This window comes from Heliconius melpomene, chromosome 1 (genome assembly GCF_056956725.1).
Source record: "Heliconius melpomene rosina isolate 202511_hmr_F chromosome 1, ASM5695672v1, whole genome shotgun sequence".
In the NCBI taxonomy this organism is placed as follows: domain Eukaryota; kingdom Metazoa; phylum Arthropoda; class Insecta; order Lepidoptera; family Nymphalidae; genus Heliconius; species Heliconius melpomene.
The window spans coordinates 13,391,871-13,408,649 of record NC_140389.1 but is presented as its reverse complement, the minus strand read 5'-3'; the positions used below and the strand labels follow the sequence as shown (position 1 = coordinate 13,408,649).

At 33.5% G+C, this 16,779-nt stretch overlaps 1 protein-coding gene across 1 annotated transcript; it reads left to right on the top strand.

Annotated features, from left to right (window-relative positions):
* Positions 1-160: 160 nt before the first annotated feature.
* On the top strand, positions 161-15,382 carry LOC146541562 (uncharacterized). The gene is made up of 21 exons (XM_085195409.1): positions 161-2,162; positions 2,449-2,656; positions 2,804-2,960; positions 3,228-3,340; positions 3,696-3,784; positions 4,209-4,315; positions 5,533-5,606; positions 6,380-6,503; positions 7,076-7,173; positions 7,538-7,612; positions 7,893-7,945; positions 8,660-8,847; positions 9,049-9,218; positions 9,958-10,182; positions 10,513-10,745; positions 11,777-11,987; positions 12,222-12,459; positions 12,705-12,852; positions 13,306-13,466; positions 13,794-14,005; positions 15,193-15,382. The coding sequence occupies exons 1-21, from the start codon at positions 388-390 to the stop codon at positions 15,307-15,309; spliced, it is 4,776 nt and encodes a 1,591-aa protein (XP_085051535.1). The 5' UTR covers positions 161-387; the 3' UTR covers positions 15,310-15,382.
* Positions 15,383-16,779: the final 1,397 nt, after the last annotated feature.

The following is a 16,779-nucleotide window of genomic DNA, read 5'->3' as shown; positions in this document are numbered from 1 at the left end:
AAAATGTAAGTAAATTACGAAATTTACTATATAACATAAATTAAGGGTTTTTTTAACTTCATTGTAAAGGACATTTTATTTATTTAAAAACAACATAGTTTATCATATATGTAAATATCTATTTAGAAGTTACCGTATATTTTTACTTTCTTGTTTCATATTTTTACTTTTTTAATCTGCTAAATATCACGCTTATGTTGTTATCTGTGTGTTTCATAAAATTTCAATATGTCTACCATTTGATTGGCGTATTGCATTTCGTGAATCGTGTTTTGCGAGCTTAGTTTGTTAATTAATTGTTTATTGTGTTATAAATTACGTTCTTATTCGTATTTTCTAATATATTATAGCATTGGTTGGATTTTATAAAGAGATACTCTTACAATTATGCGTCGCAAAAGTGAACGCACCGCCACTAAGAAAAAATCTTCTCCAGACAAAAAGGAAAAAGTGGAAAAACCAAAGCGTAGAGGAACACGTCGGAGTCGCAAACATTCTTCATCTTCAGAAAGTGGGTCTGCTGAAGATAATACTCCTAAAGAAACTGGCGAGGTTAGCCAAAAGGAAGTCATCCCGCCAAAATCTGTCAAAGAAGACAGTCCCGAAGAATCTCAGGAGCAAGTTTGGCATGTTAAAGCAACAGAAACCTCAGGTGATGTTGGTGAAATTCAAAAGTTAAAAATATGTCTTGCTCGTCCGCCTTCCACCCCGGAAAGGGCAGATAGATCACCTAGAAGTAAAAGAAAGCATTCTCGTGCTACTAGTTCCAGTGACACTCAAAGTATTGAGGGAGAGGAAAAAAAGAAATCTAAACATCGTTCTAAACGATTAACAGAATCTAAAGAAGCAGCAGAAACGAGTAAGGAGGATCATGATGAAGTAGAAGTTCAGCCACCAGCTTCCTTAGCAGTTGAACCCGAATCTACTAATACTACTACTGAAGTAGAGAGCACTGAGTCGAATAAAGTAGTAACAGATGAGACACCTATGTCAACTACTAATGAAGAAAACAAAAATGAGAAAGTAGAATCAACTGAATCTAAAGAGAGTGACGTCAGCCATGAGAATGTACCAAAAGCTAATGAGGAAGAAAAACAATCAGAAACTATGAAACAAGAGAAACCTTCTGATGCTGACACAACTGTTGTTTCACCAAGGCCAGTTGAAGATAGTGAGGAAATTGTAAGTTCATCCCCAAAAAAAAGGAGTCCAGAGAGAAAGAGAAGCATATCAGCTGAAAAGTCGGAAATTTTAGAATTACATGCTGAAGATAGTAGATGTGAATCATCAGAAATTAGTATGACTGAATCTCAGGAAACTGAATCAAAATCAGGATTAGATCAGGAAAAAGATAATAGCATTACATTGGCAAGTGGTGACAAGGTAAGTAATAATGAGAATTCAAATGAAATTTCAGGGAACACAGAGTCTAATAGTGAAGACACAATAACTACTAATCAAAATGATGTTGTAGAGAGCACTCACCTAAGTGTACAATCTGAAAAAGAAACAACTAATTCAACAGATTCAGTCAATGAAGGGGCCAGTAAGGACAATGAGAAAATAAATGAAGACAAAAAAGTTGATGTTGATAATAAACAAAATACTGAAACTAGTATTGAGCAAGGAACACCAATAGTTATCAATAGAAAACGAAGATGGGGATCTCGGCCTAGCAAATTATCAACTCAAAAGTCTATAACCATTTCCACCGATGTTCTAAAAGAAATTATACCAGATGTAAAACCTGCAGAATTTGATGAGGTAATTGAGGAAAAAAAACATAAGAGGGTAGAAATGCATGAAAGAATTGACAGACCAGTATTGCCTAAAATAATTATTGATAATACAGAGCATATTGAAGTTAATAACAAGGATCAAAAAACAGAAACTGGGGATAAGGAAAATGTTAAGCTAAAGGAAACAAACCTTGCATCTACAAGAAAGATTTCAATTGTTAAAGACAATGATAGTATTATAACTAGGCCACCCAGTCCCCCGAGGCACAAGCAGTCAAGCATTCTTTACATAACTAATTTAGTGAGGCCATTTACATTGCCTCAACTAAAAAACTTATTACAAAGAACTGGCCGATTAGTGGAAAATGGTTTTTGGATTGATAGGATCAAATCCAAATGTTTCGTCAAATATGAACGAGAAGAGTGAGTACTGTTTAATTTTATGATGTATTTTATTATACTTGTTTTTCTTAGTAGTCAGTTTGGATGTCTAATTTTGTGTTCTGCTAGTAGCAGGATAGGTAGGGAGAACCTAGTGTTACAACACTCCATTCTCTGCATTCTGCCAAATTTTTGAGACTTTGTTTGTTGAGTGATGCTACCTAACAAACTTTGTCATTTAAGTTTTACCCTTGAGTGATAATAGATTATAAATCAAATTAAGTATTGTAAATTATTTTTTATAAATAAAATTTCACTTTAATTTCAGTCAAGCTGTTGAGACGAGGCATGCATTGCATGGAGTAACATGGCCGGTGTCAAATCCCAAGACATTACATGTAGACTTTTCAACACAAGAAGATTTTGATAAAGCAATAGCTAATGAAGATACAGATAACGCTCAACATTCAACCATCCCAGGCACAGTGGAAGACTGGCTCCGAGAACAAGATATGAAAAGGGAAAAAGGAGAATTGGTATATATATGATAGTTTCCATTTGCCATCATAATTGAAAATAAAAATAATTCATACAATAGCTTTAAGGAAATTTAGTACACTTAGATTTCTTACTTATATTACGTAAGTGTATTTGTAAATCACTAATTATATATTTTTTTTTAGGAAAAACCATGGGAAAGAAAAGCCGCAATGCGTGAATGGGATGTTGGTAAAAATGACAAAACCAAGGAACCAATACGCCAAGACAAGATGTTAAGAGAGGAGCGGCCGCAATTAGAGAAACGACGACATCGCACACCTGAAAGAAGTCCCGAACCAGGTAATGTAAAAAAGAAATATTCAACTATCTTTATGTCCTCACATATAGCAGAGTATGCAGAGGGAACTTGGTGTGTTGATATTCTGTTGCCTGATTTCCACATAATTTTCAAAACCTTCCATTTTGTCTTGTTATTGGAACAGGAAATCCCCCTGAATAGAAATTATAGTTAGACAAACCTGAATAGAATTATAGATGCTGCTGCACCATGTCCAACAACTTTAAGGTGTATTTTAAACATTAAATATATATTTCTTTAAATTTTAGCACGGAAATTCAAGAAGAAGGAGGATGAAGCGCCTGCAAAGCTGTTGGATGACTTATTCAAAAAAACGAAATCAACTCCTTGTATATATTGGCTACCATTGTCGGCTGAAACTGTAAGTATGACTCAATATTGTACCAGTGGTGAAGAGTACAATATTATTACACCCACCACACTCATTATAAATCAATTTTAATTCACACTATCTAGTTTTACACTGGATTGTGTAGTCCATTACAATACATTGATACACTATCTTTTATGTCTAATACTATACTATTAAATTAGACATGTTTCACTAATTGTTACAAACAATTTTAAAGTTTAAAATAGTTCTATTCTAATCAATTATTGTGACTTATGCATATAAATTATGATTACATAATTACCATATATTTTGTGTTGTGTCCCCTCACACTTGCAGCCGGCGAATACATGGAATGCTAACTAATTTTTCCTATTTGTTTTAGATAGCAGTAAAAGAGGAGCAACGACGTCAACACATGGCCGAGCATGAGCGGCGGCTCCAGGAGCTGCGTCGTACCCACCGCAGACACTAGCATGGTCCGTCTACCGCCATACACACATACACACGCACATAAATACACATACATACATACACATACATACATACGTTCACACACAATCACGACAAATACACACTCACTTAGAATCACATTCACTCCATATTCTATTTGACCCATACAACTCATGTGACATTATAATCCTACATATATTAATGCTTTGTCGCAATGTCGACATTCCTTTTCAGGTTTCATTGGCAATTTTTAAAAATTATAAGTTTAATATTGCTTAATAGATTATTCTAGTTTGTATAGTAAATAAGTTAGGCTTAAAGGATATATCCAAGATTGCGAAGGTATTACGAAGCTCAAAGCAAATCAACTTATTTGTACGAAATGTTATAGAAAGGCACGCTTGGAAGAAATCCTATGATTTAATTCATCGTTGGAGAATCGCAGTCGCTTGATCGAGGCGGACATTTTGGATCTCCACATTGACATTGGAATGCCCTTTGCGTGCCGCAATTGGGATACCGTTGATGGCTCATCACGAGAGTGGTCCAAGAGTTAGTGTTGGGTCATACTGTGTAGTCAAAAGGCCAATTGTACATTTTGAAATAATCTACACAACGCCAAATTCGAGTCGTAGAAAATATATCTGAAGATATGAACAAAAATAATTACTTTATTAATAAGATAAGTCACTAAACGATGTTGAAACGGACGTGAAAGAAACAAAACGAAAATATCGCAGCTGTATGGAAGCAATGATAGTGTACGTGTAAAGAAGCTAACATTTGGATCGTTCGGATTTTGGAAATTGTATCAGGTTATACTGTCAGAATTGTTTGAAATTGTTCGAATTATCAGCATAATTATTATAAATCCATTGATGTTTTAATAAATATTTCCTCGGTAGTAATTGTTTTATTTCCTTTATAACGTAATATGTAAAACAATATGAAAGTAGTTTACTTTATACTTCATGGTAGATAGATGTATTTAAAGTAATTTAAACTGCCACTACAAATATGTTCCATTGAATATGATAGCTGTAACTTAAAAATAAACCATCTGTATATTTTATATTGTTATTGAATAATTGCATACACATTTATCTGGGTAGACAGCGAATACTTTTGTATTGTGTTAACATACTCAGTTTTGTAATATCTTTGACATTGACAATCCAACTGTAAATTAAGTGATTATGAGTTCTATCACCACTCGGGGGTGTTAATTATATTAATTTGCGCTCTGGTATTTTTTTATCTGGATTTTCACCATTCAGCAGACTGTCTTGAATTCATTCAAAATTTAAAATAAGGTTATTTCCAAAATGTAGGACCTCGATACCCTCTTAGGGGAATGAAATATTTGATATTTTCATCATACGTACACTTTATTTATCATTTGATAAAACGTAAGGGTCGCAACGTAAAATGGGAAACGCAAGTCCCTTACCTAGTGTCCTAAAGCCAGGCTCGTTCTGCCTACCTTGTGAAAAATGTATATAAGACAAAGTGCTGTTATAATCTATAATATATAGCGTGGTACACGATTGATAGGGATGTGTAAAGATAAAAGAAATATTTTTATATAGGTACATTAAGTAATCTATGTAGAGTAATAATATTCAACATAATAATTTAATCGCTTATGGTAAAGACTGTTTAACACAATAATCTAATCATTATCGGCCTAATAATATATAGTCTTAATAATTTATACAATTATCTTTTATCAAAGATATTTAGTTATCAATGGGATAAGAATGATATGTAACAAAGCAGTTGTGTTGGCGGATTGCTGCCGTCAACCAATGCAAGTAGTGATAGTGGATATTTTAATAAAATGGTAAGTTAAAAAAATGCTTTTATTATGAAAAAAGTATAAACTTCAACATAATAGTATTTTAATGTTCATTATCAGTCACTCTATATACCTAAATGTAATACTTTTATTTGGCTCTTTAAAATGAAACATGAAAATATAGAATAATATTTTTTCATTTAAAGAGTGTAAGTAAATTAACTTATTATTGCCTTAATGTCTTCCAATATAAGTAATTATACTTTGGCAGATAATATAAGTTTAAATATAGATAACGGTGTAAATTTGAACCCACAGCCACCGTCTAGACGCGTTATTAAAGCGCCAGCGTGGTACACAATCATAGCTTTATAATTCATAATCGAGTTTTCTATCACTATTTAATTTACATTGCTATATGCAGATAAGTCACAACAGTAAAGATTAATTAACGGACTAACTCCAGTTTTATAATGAAGTTTCACTGGTCCCCATATTCCCATTAATTTTACCGAGTAGTCATACTAATAGCACCTACTCCTATTTTCTTCCGAATAATCTTTAGTAAATATTTTATTAAGCTGCTGGACGTGGACATGGGATTCATTTTCATCTGGAACATGTTTGTATGATGAACATCATCACGACCTTTTCCTTTTTTTATCTTGGTGTATGTAATCTACTTACCTAGTTCTTAACAGGAAAATGAAAAGATAACAATTCAATTGTTCTTATTATTTATAAAATTACTTACTAGATTTTTATTCTTCTGATATACCTATTTTGATTCTAAAAACATAAATTGTATTTCTTATAAGATGCGCGTCTGGTTACTTTGGGCCGCAGTGGTGGCGGCAGTGGCAGGTCAAAACCCCTTCACAATGGAGGAGTTTGTGACAGGACAGTTCTCGCAGCGTGGCTTCAATGGAACATGGATTTCGGGTAAGAATTTATTTAGCATGGAAATTGATGTACAAGTATAAATTAACATCAGAATGACGTAGCTTTCCTTAATTTTTTTATTGCACGAACCTGGAAACCGCGAGTCGGGCTCGTCCACCTCCCACCGAGGGTTCCGTACAAAACTTGGAGGTCTCGAGCTTTTTCTGTAGGCTTTGGTCGAACCGAGCGAAGCAAAGCCCCCCACTACAAACGGTGTTCGCAAGTCGCGGTCCGAGTCTCAAAGGAGACGCCCTTGCGCCACTGTGTTCTCTTTTGTTGGTACCTTCCACGGTAGCCATGCCAAGGTCAGAGCTCGTCTAGCTTGGCCTCCCCAAGCCCGGTGACGCTGTAGAGGCCCATATGGCCAACAGCATACTGTTCAATTGAAAAACGAGCTTTTTCTGTAATTCAAACTTAGTTTACCCAGGGCCCTTTCATCTAATGCCGCCACTTGAAATAGTGACTTCAATACCAAATTTTGCCCCCCTTTTAAGATGCTAATTGCTTTTAAGAAGCTAATTATATTTTAGGATTAAATCGATATAATTTTTGGTTTACTTAATGAATTGCAGATACTGAGTTCTCCTACACGATTCCTGGGGAGTCCGGGATTTACGTTTACGATGTATCTACTCTTACGAGAAACGTTCTTGTATCTGGAGAACTTATGGTATGATTTTATAAAAATAATAGTAATCAATAAATACTTATTTTTTACTTTTAAACATTTTTTACTCATATTTTTCTACCACTACCCATATTTTCAGAAACCTCCTGGCGCCGATTCGTCCCCAGTGTCCATATTTTAAATTATTTAAGCCATATCGATTTAAGAGTATGATTACAAATTTTCGCTTTGGTGACGAAGGCAGTTAAAACCATAGGTTTGATCAATCTAAGTAATTTTCAACTCTAAATGCTTAAGTAATGCATACTTAATGCCTTTAATCTCTCCACCACGAAAGCGGCAAAATTGCCGCTATATTGAAATCATTAAAATGTGTTTTTATATGAATTAATTATTATTATTTCAGGGTTTCTTAAACACCTCGAATCCCATATTGTCAGCTGACAGGAAATTTATATTGGCTCCCAGTGAAGTTGAAGCGGTAAGTAAATTTTACAGTTTTTAATAGATACTTATTTGCTCTTGTGTAAAAATATAGATTACTTTAAACATGTATTATCTTAGCCCATTTATCAACAATTATGATCTGTTATAAAACAAATAAAGATAATTTCAGACGGATAAGTGTAATCCTGATGGAGATATTCGTAAATATTTTAATTTGATACCAATTTTCGTATCATCGTTTTTTATATTATAGCAATATCGTAATAATATTTTTTTTACATTATATTGTAATATTATAAGCTTTTCTATTTCAGGTATATAGATACTCAACAACTGCCAAATTCGCACTCTATGAGATAGATACAGCGTAAGTAATATAACATTTTGTAAAATTGCGCAATATTCTTTTCAGCTTAACACTTTTTTTCTCCCTACCATGTAGCAGAGTGGGCAAAGATAGCCCGATGGCCCGCCCGATAGATGGTGTTGTAAAACACTGCTCTTCGTTTTCCTGAATTCTTAACCCACAAGTGTTCAGTGGAAATAGAGGTCGTAATTAACCTTTCCAGAATGGATAAATGAAAAAAGCTTAAATATGATGGGTTGGGACAACCATGACCATCGCATTATCAATTCTTTATGACATTTGAACAAATGAGAACTTGCAATTGCCTGCAACCTGCATTGACATAAAACATGATTTCGACCTAAATAGTGATTTTAATCGTTTATACTCCTACGACATTACAGTGGCGTAGCTAGGGGGGTTCGAGCGGTGCGGTCGCACCGGGCATCAACAGGAAAAGGGCATCAAAGTCGACGATTAGTGTGTTTTTTCTTTGTTTTTTAGACTTTTTACCATTTTAAAGGGCATCAAGTCCTTTAAGCCGCACCGGGCATCAAAGTCGACGAATACTTTAGAAGTCAACAACAGGAAAGGGGCATCAAGTTCCCCGAGCCGCACCGTGCAGCAAATACCCTAGCTACGCCACTGCGACATTTCATTATCATTTTAAACCACTCTACACATTGTAAGTAATATTTCCTAATACCTGTTAATATATTTTATTTCCTAATACAGTCAAGTTACGTACGTCGCGAATCATCAACGCCTCCAGCTTTGCATCTTCGGCGGTGGTCATTCCTTAGCTTACGTGTTGGATAACAACGTGTACTATTTACCAGAGAACTCCAGCCAGCCCATACAAATCACGTCAGATGGAATACCTGGTGTTATATATAATGGTCACGCTGATTGGGTATATGAAGGTAATATTTTTTTAATTGTTTCTTTGTTTAACTAATAGCTACATATACGGAATGGATGAGACCGTAAAGCCCTCTTGCCAATTTAGTTTACTTTCGCAACTCCATATAATATAAATCAGGTTAATTTGGTCACCCGTTCTAAATAGATTTAGTATTTAATAGTTTTAAATTCTAATTTAATATATTTCTTTATTGTTCTAGAGGATGTTATGTATACCGGACAAGCAACTTGGTTCTCTCCCGATGGTACTTATCTAGCTTTCGCCAGCTACAATGATACCTTGGTGGAAAGTTACAAATACTATTATTTCGTAGAAAAATCTGATCCAGAAGATTTATATCCTGAAGTTGTTGATCTGAAGTACCCTAAGGTAAGGCTTTTTTCTCGTATAATTTGCGAGGTGGGAGAAAAATTAGGAATCTTAATTTAGGATACTTCACTCAATTTTGCACTCTTCGTACTTAAAGCTATTGTAATTTGGTGATAGATCGTACATTTAACGTACTTACCTGATAAGTGAAATTTTATGGATATTTTAAAGATTTAAATATTTAAGAGTGTAAAAAATATCCAGGGTTAGTTTAAATGCATAAGGAAGAGAGAGGAAAACAATTTTCTTGTTTGTTTAGCTTTATATAAAATTACAAAAAATTAATGAAGATACTTGGATGCCTGGGATTTGAAAATATATTACAAATTTTACAAGGTTATTTCATTATATTATTTATGACTATTGCATATGAGATAGCCGTATAAGGACAAAAAGTATGACCAAACAATAAACTTACATGTATGAACACTAATTTGGATAACCAAACCATACGAGCAAACAATAATTAAACTGACAAAGCCGTTACGGTCGTGTACTTACATATTTTCAGTTTCCAACTTGTATTTGTATGCATTGTGAAGTATGGAAAATAAATTTAAATATTTAACAGATATGTTCGCTCGTATGAGTTTTTATTTTGTTATTTTTTGCTATTAAAACTACAAACCTGTATATTTTAAATAAGTGTGTGTATTACGATAAAAACCTATACAATAAAATTTATGCTATATTATACTATTACCAGTTTTAGAATAAATACGTTTAAAAAACTTTTCAGGTCGGTCGCACTAATCCAACAGTAACTCTCCGCGTGATAGACCTCAGAACTGCAGCTAACAACTTGAACTTTATAACTTTGGAAGCGCCAGAAATTGTGACCAGCGATCATATCTTAGGTGGCGTTATATGGCCTACGACCACAGAAATCGGAGTACATTGGTTGAACAGAAGACAAAACTATACGGTGTTCAGGATATGTGATATTGTTACGAACCAGTGCGAGGTAGGGTAAATAATTAAATATACATTTCTTATTTTTTAATTTCCTTCTACTGCACACTATAGTAGAATGAACTTGGAAACCTGGTAACCTAATACTAAAAACCTAATAATAAAGTTCGCCACTTACCGAAGCATTTTGGAGGCATTGCGTGTTGAGTGGTGAGCCGTTCTTTGCCTTGTTACCAAAGCGAGGAAATACGACGACTAGACGCTTATTATTAAATAATGCATTACCCCAAGCGTGAGTTGAATTCATAGCCCTCGATTTATAATATCCCAGCTGCGCTCCAATGGCGTCGTATAAGCATTAAAAATTTCTTGAATTCTGTAGGAAGAACATCGTCAACAGCCAAATGGTTGGGTTCCTATCGCTTTACCAAGATTCAGTAGAGCAGGAGATCGATATGTATCAACTCGCTGGTCTCTGGAACAGACTGGTGGCAATATATGGCAGCATTTGTACGTCAGTATGAGAGTCGGTGGATCAATTGTGTCTACCTCAATCACTCCTGGGGCTTTCACTGTTAATAATTACATTGGAATGAACGAGGAAAATTTACTTTAGTAAGTAATGTTTCTAAGATTTAGCTATTGAGATCAGCGTCACGCTGTATTCCGCACACAGCAATGTAGGCAGAGGGAATCTTTTTTTAAGTTAAGAGTAAGACACTCCGTTCCATAGTTTCCGTCGTAATATATCATAATTCCGGAATTCAACGCCGCGATTTGCCTTGGTACCAGCGCGAGGAATTGAAAGTAATAAATATTACATTTCCTCGAGTGGGAATTCAACTCACAACCTGTCGCGTTTAGAATCACACTCTTGGGCCCCTGTGCCACGACTGGCCCCAGTTGCTTCAGTTGTTTAAATAAAATATACTACACATACTTTCAAATTCCTATATAATAGCTTATTAGTATGCGGAATGCACCCCCATGTTATGTTGCGAGTGCATCGAGCAACAATTTTTAATATCGAACTCACGTAAATTGTTGTTGGATTTCAAATAAATGGCTATTTGGTATGTGTTTTGCATAATATTTAGAATATTTTATCTATTCTAACCTTACTTACGTCACATGCAGTAATGAGGCCAGCATTGTTCTTTAAATATTTGTTGATAGCATTCTAATGTTTTTAAATATATCTACCCTCATATTTCAAGCATACGTTTTTACGACAATTTATGTATATTGTTACTTAAAAACAAATTTGCCTTTATATTGGAAAATGCATTTTCTTACACGTGGTACTTCAGTATTTTATACTTATAAATTTTAAATTTTGCACTTAACTTTTTTTGTTTATTACATTATATTTTAAAGTTCGTCATTATTTTGTTCTTCACCAAAACCATATTGGGGAATTACAATGTCGTTTACTGTATTTAAAACCAATAATTACTTCTAAAAGCATAGCAGCTTTGGTACAGCGTTTAGTTGTAAACGTAATGGGTGTGAGATCTATCTATATTCTCCTAATTTCTTTTATCTACCTAATTTTCTATGTGGAAAAATATTTAAGCTGCTTTTTTTCTTATTAATCATTGATCTCTTAGTTAACAATTAAAGTATAATTATATTTAATCGTCTAGCTACTTCACCCGTACCGTAACGAATGCGCCATGGCAAACACAAGTCCACATGGCGGGATCGCACGCGGCGTGTCTCAGTTGCGACATAGAGTTACCAGACGGGGGTCCTTGTACGTGGGCCGCCGCCACCGCCAGCCTGGGAGGGTCGTATATGACCATCACGTGTTCCTCTTCTGATGAGCCTTCAGCTGTTTACCTGTTTGATCCTTTGGTAAGTCCGGTATGCTCAACAAGTCTACTGTAACAAGTAGGTATATATATAGGAAAATAGTTTTTCCAAATACTATATTTAAATTATAATATTGGGAATGTCCTTCATCAGACTAAAAGAAAATCAACTTTAACAGCCATCGAAATCTGGCTATCGATAAATATTGACTGGTTATATCTTAAAAGTAACCGTTATAACTAAAATCAATAGAAGTATAGGATAAAATAATTTCAGAATCGTCGAATCCTATTAACATGGGAAGATAATCAAATAGTTCGTACCCGACTCATTGGCAAGGACAGGCCCCAGAGCATCATAACAACTGTTCCATTGGAGGATGGATATCCAGCACCAGTCAGGATACACCTGCCGCCAGGTCTAAATGTTAGTGATACTGAAACAAAGTATCCCGTCGTCTTCTTCGTCTACTCCGGACCTAATACAAATACTGTTTTCGATACATTCACTGTTGGTAAGTTTTGTTTTATTTATAGTCACTCTAGTTCTTTACGGAACCTTGGAGAAACTTTTTTTCTTGTATATTAAGACAAAATTGTCCTAATTAGATTTGAAAAAAATATATTAATAGAATTATTATCTTGTTTAATATACATTTTCGGAGTTGCCAAATTACGTTAACAACCCTGTTTATTATGGAGTATGCATTATTCATTTGTTTCAATTCAGGGATGTATTTAGTTTTTCTGTATTTTTTAGGCTACCATTCTTATATCACTACCAATCGCGACACAATCTACATGATGACAGATCCACGCGGCGCGGGTTTGAATGGACAAAAAATGCTATACTCACTAAATAATGCACTGGGAACTGTTGAAATATTCGATCACTTTGTTGTATTACGGTAGGATTTTTTATTCTATTTTTTAGGACTGCATACCTTAAAAGAAAAAATGAAACCCTTAAAGGATCAAAAAATAAAAATTAAAGCAGCTTCACGCTGTATCCCGCACACAGCAGCGTAGGCAGAGGGAACGTAGTGTCAAGACAATCACTTTTCCACTTTTCGCCTCGAGACCAGAGCGAAGAAATGAAAATATAAATGTAAATTAATATTTCAGTTTCTCGAGTGGGTTCCTCCAACTTTAAACGAGCTTAAGTGATAAAATCAAATTCCAGAAACAGTATAATATACTGCATATATATATAGACTCATGTTAAATTTAGTTTGAAATTTGAAGAACTGGCAATAAAATACATGTAAAGTCTACTCGAAATACATACCCTGAAGGTATGCATATTCTTAATTTATACTTTAAATAAAAAAATATGTCTAATTGTCATATTTTATATTTAGGGAAGTGTTAAATAAATACCAATTTATGGACCCTGATCGAGTAGCGATGTGGGGGCACAGTTACGGGGGTTACGCCACCTTACTGACGCTGGTGCACGATGACACTGGCATGTTCCAGTGCGGCGTGTCTGGTGCTCCTGTCACCTCCTGGCTGTATTACAGTAAGGAATCCATACTGCTAATTAAAATTTAGTAAATTATACCTAGTTACCTAAATAGCCATTAATAATTAAGCATATTTTAAACGATATTTTAAACGATTTCAGCTTTTATTTTCGTTTAGCGAAATTGAAACCTGTAATGCGAAATTAGGAGTTATCTATTAATTCGTTCATGAACATTTTATTAAGATTAACTTAACATTTTAGTATATTATTCTAAGAGCCAATCCTATATACTTATTATATGTTTTGAATACTCCAATAATATCTAAATAAATATACTACTTATATTAAACACTTAAACTAAAAAGAACTGAAATATTTCAGATACAATGTACACAGAACGTTATATGGGTTTGCCCACTGAAGAAGATAACCTGGCTGGTTATCAAGCAGGAGATGTGACTCTCCTAGCTGAAAAATTACGAGGAAAGAGCGTTTATATAATGCACGGAAATGCAGACGACAATGTGCACTATCAGAATGCAGCCAAACTTTATAAGAAGTTGCAAGAATTAGATATTCCTTTTGAACAGATGGTAAGTTGAAATTGAAAATATGGAGATTGGACGATTGAGAATTAACTAAGTTTTGGCTTACCAAAAGTAAAATTTATTTTAAGTTAACTTTAAACTCGCATATACTCGCAATTTGGATGTCAAAGAGTGTTTATTATTATTTACCCGTAAAAATATAAAAATAATATTTTCCTCTTCCTAGAAATCGTGAATGATATTTGTTTATTCTTTATACAGATAAATAAAATTATAATTATTACTTTGATGACCTCAGAACGTAATACTGAGGTTCGTAGAAACAAATGTCGTCCACACAAGTTGTGGTAAACCATCACTCTTATCTACGGTTGCGCGCTAATTCAAATTGCGGTAATCATTAATTACTAGTTTCTGATGACGTTTTAATTCACATTTGAACCATGTATAGATATGAAAATAATATCGCTAGAACAAGTTCATTCGGGAGCCGTAGTAATTTAAAAATTGAAATTTTAAATTGAATATTTTTCTGATTTCATATTTTTGTGTATTAAAATATTTATTCTTAATAAAAAATCTCGCTAGAGTCCATTTCTTTAACTAAACTTAACATTTTGTATAAGCGTAATGCTTTTTAAAATTAATATTATTTAATATAAAGCATTCTAAATTAATATGACAGAGATATTTATATAGGTATTTTAAAGTTAGATTTAGAAGAGATAAGTAAATTAATTAGTGACGTCATCAACACATTATTATTCACAATAATATCTTCATATTTCTTAGTATCTAAATTAAATAAAAGTCATGGTAATAATGTATTTTTCTTTATTTGTACCCACGTAAATTCCGTATAAACTGAATGACCAACAGTTAACAAACGTACCGACGATATATTTGTGTTTGTTCCTGGTAATATTATGTATACTTCATAACTTTCCATTTCCAGTCATACCTTTTATATAAGTTTTAAGCCCATAAGTATTCCCAATTACGCATATTATATATCTACTAAATAAGATTTGTTTAGGTCCGCCATTTTTAACATTGTCTTAAATAAATCTTAAATATATACCACTAAAGTGTAAAAAACACTATTTATTATATAGTATATGTTAAGTATATCATATAGTATGTACAATATATACAATATGAAATGCTTAACTGCGTATACTATATATTAATTATAATTTTAGACCAGATCTTTAAAAAAAATTTTTTTTCAGTCATATCCTGATGAAGCTCACAGTTTAAGCGGTGTCAACAGGCACAGATATAACGCGATGAATCGTTATTGGGAAAGGTGCATAGGAATGCCCGGCGAATTGCCGATCGAATCATAGTTCCTTATATTTCTTAATAAATTGTAGAGTCGAGAAAAACAAGTTTTTGTATAAATAAATGCTCTATATCTAATGTCCTTGACGTTTTATTCAAGTAACTTTTACTTCTTGTCCGCTTTGTGAGAACAATTTAGTTGTATCTTAGAAACATTAAGTATGTACATACTGTGATAACGTGGTGACGTTACATAACGATCGGTTTTCCTGTTTTTGTATTAATATTGAGAATTATTAATATTGAGGTTCTTTTTGGTATCTATTGACTAAAATAAAAGGAGTTTTTATAATGTTGTTTTTGTTAACAGTACCTAATATACTCGTAATGCTTTGCTACATTTTAGTTTTTTTTATTTTCTCGTTCAATATTCGAAATGATGTACTGATTGTTATTACATAATTATAATGGTTTTGCATATTTTTCCTCCTTAGATAGTAGAAGGTAACTATTATGCTATATATAATAAATATTATATACTTGTACTTATTTATAATTAAGACTTCGCCATAGTTGCGGGTTTTATTGTAAAATTTAACCAGGTTCCCATTTCTTAGAACATGTAATATAAGATTGTTAGATTTGAATTTAACATTTAAAATCAAATTATCTAGATAGTACAAAATACCTAACAGTAACTTACTATACGTAGTACATTAATTGTAATAAGAAATAAATATATATTTATGTAGTTCATAAGTGGTAAGCAGAATGATGAATTTGACGATGGACTCAGGAAAAATGTTTTAAATGATTTTAAACGGAAAAAACCTTATCACTTTATTTATTAAAAACCTTATTTATTTGTTTAAGTCCATCCATTACTCTTTCATATATTAAGAAATATTATTTGAAGTCAATAAATGAAAACAATTAAAATTAAAGACAATTAAAACACTCGAGTAGGTATGTTCTTAAAAAAAATCAAAGGTGTGGCAGTTACTCAGGCATGCGGACGTACGGCAACAAGACAATGTAACTTAATCGGCCATCAATAAACCATTATAATCAATGGTGATTGACTTATATATCAAGGCAGTCGATCTAAAGCGTGAATTGAATCTATACCTATATGGTATGCCTGTTATATTATTTCATCAGCTTCACGCTGTATCCCGCACACAGAAGGGTAAGCTGAGGGAGCATATCGTTAAGACACACCGTTCCTCAGTTTCTGTTATAATACCAGGCTTCTCTCTTGCTCCCAGTGCGAAGAAATGAAAATATTAATAAACAATAATTCATTCCCTCGAGTGGGGATACAATCCACTACCGTCGTGTTACAGTCAAACTCCCGTGCCTCTGCGCCAAGACGATATATTACACTTAATAATATTTTATACATATTTAAAATTAAATAATAACTGTGCTTCACAAGGATTTTATTAAAGATCATAGTGCGACGGGAAACTGGGTTGATTGGTACCTACAGTAGAATACCCGATGCGGCAATGGAAACACGCAGAGGTTGGCGT

Excerpts from the sequence above, each read along its gene's own strand:
- LOC146541562 (XM_085195409.1), top strand. The coding sequence starts at position 388 with ATGCGTCGCAAAAGTGAACGCACCGCCACTAAGAAAAAATCTTCTCCA. Across the intron at positions 11,988-12,221 it reads TTTACCTGTTTGATCCTTTG|AATCGTCGAATCCTATTAAC; the intron begins GTAAGTCCGGTA and ends AAATAATTTCAG. Across the intron at positions 13,467-13,793 it reads CACCTCCTGGCTGTATTACA|ATACAATGTACACAGAACGT; the intron begins GTAAGGAATCCA and ends GAAATATTTCAG.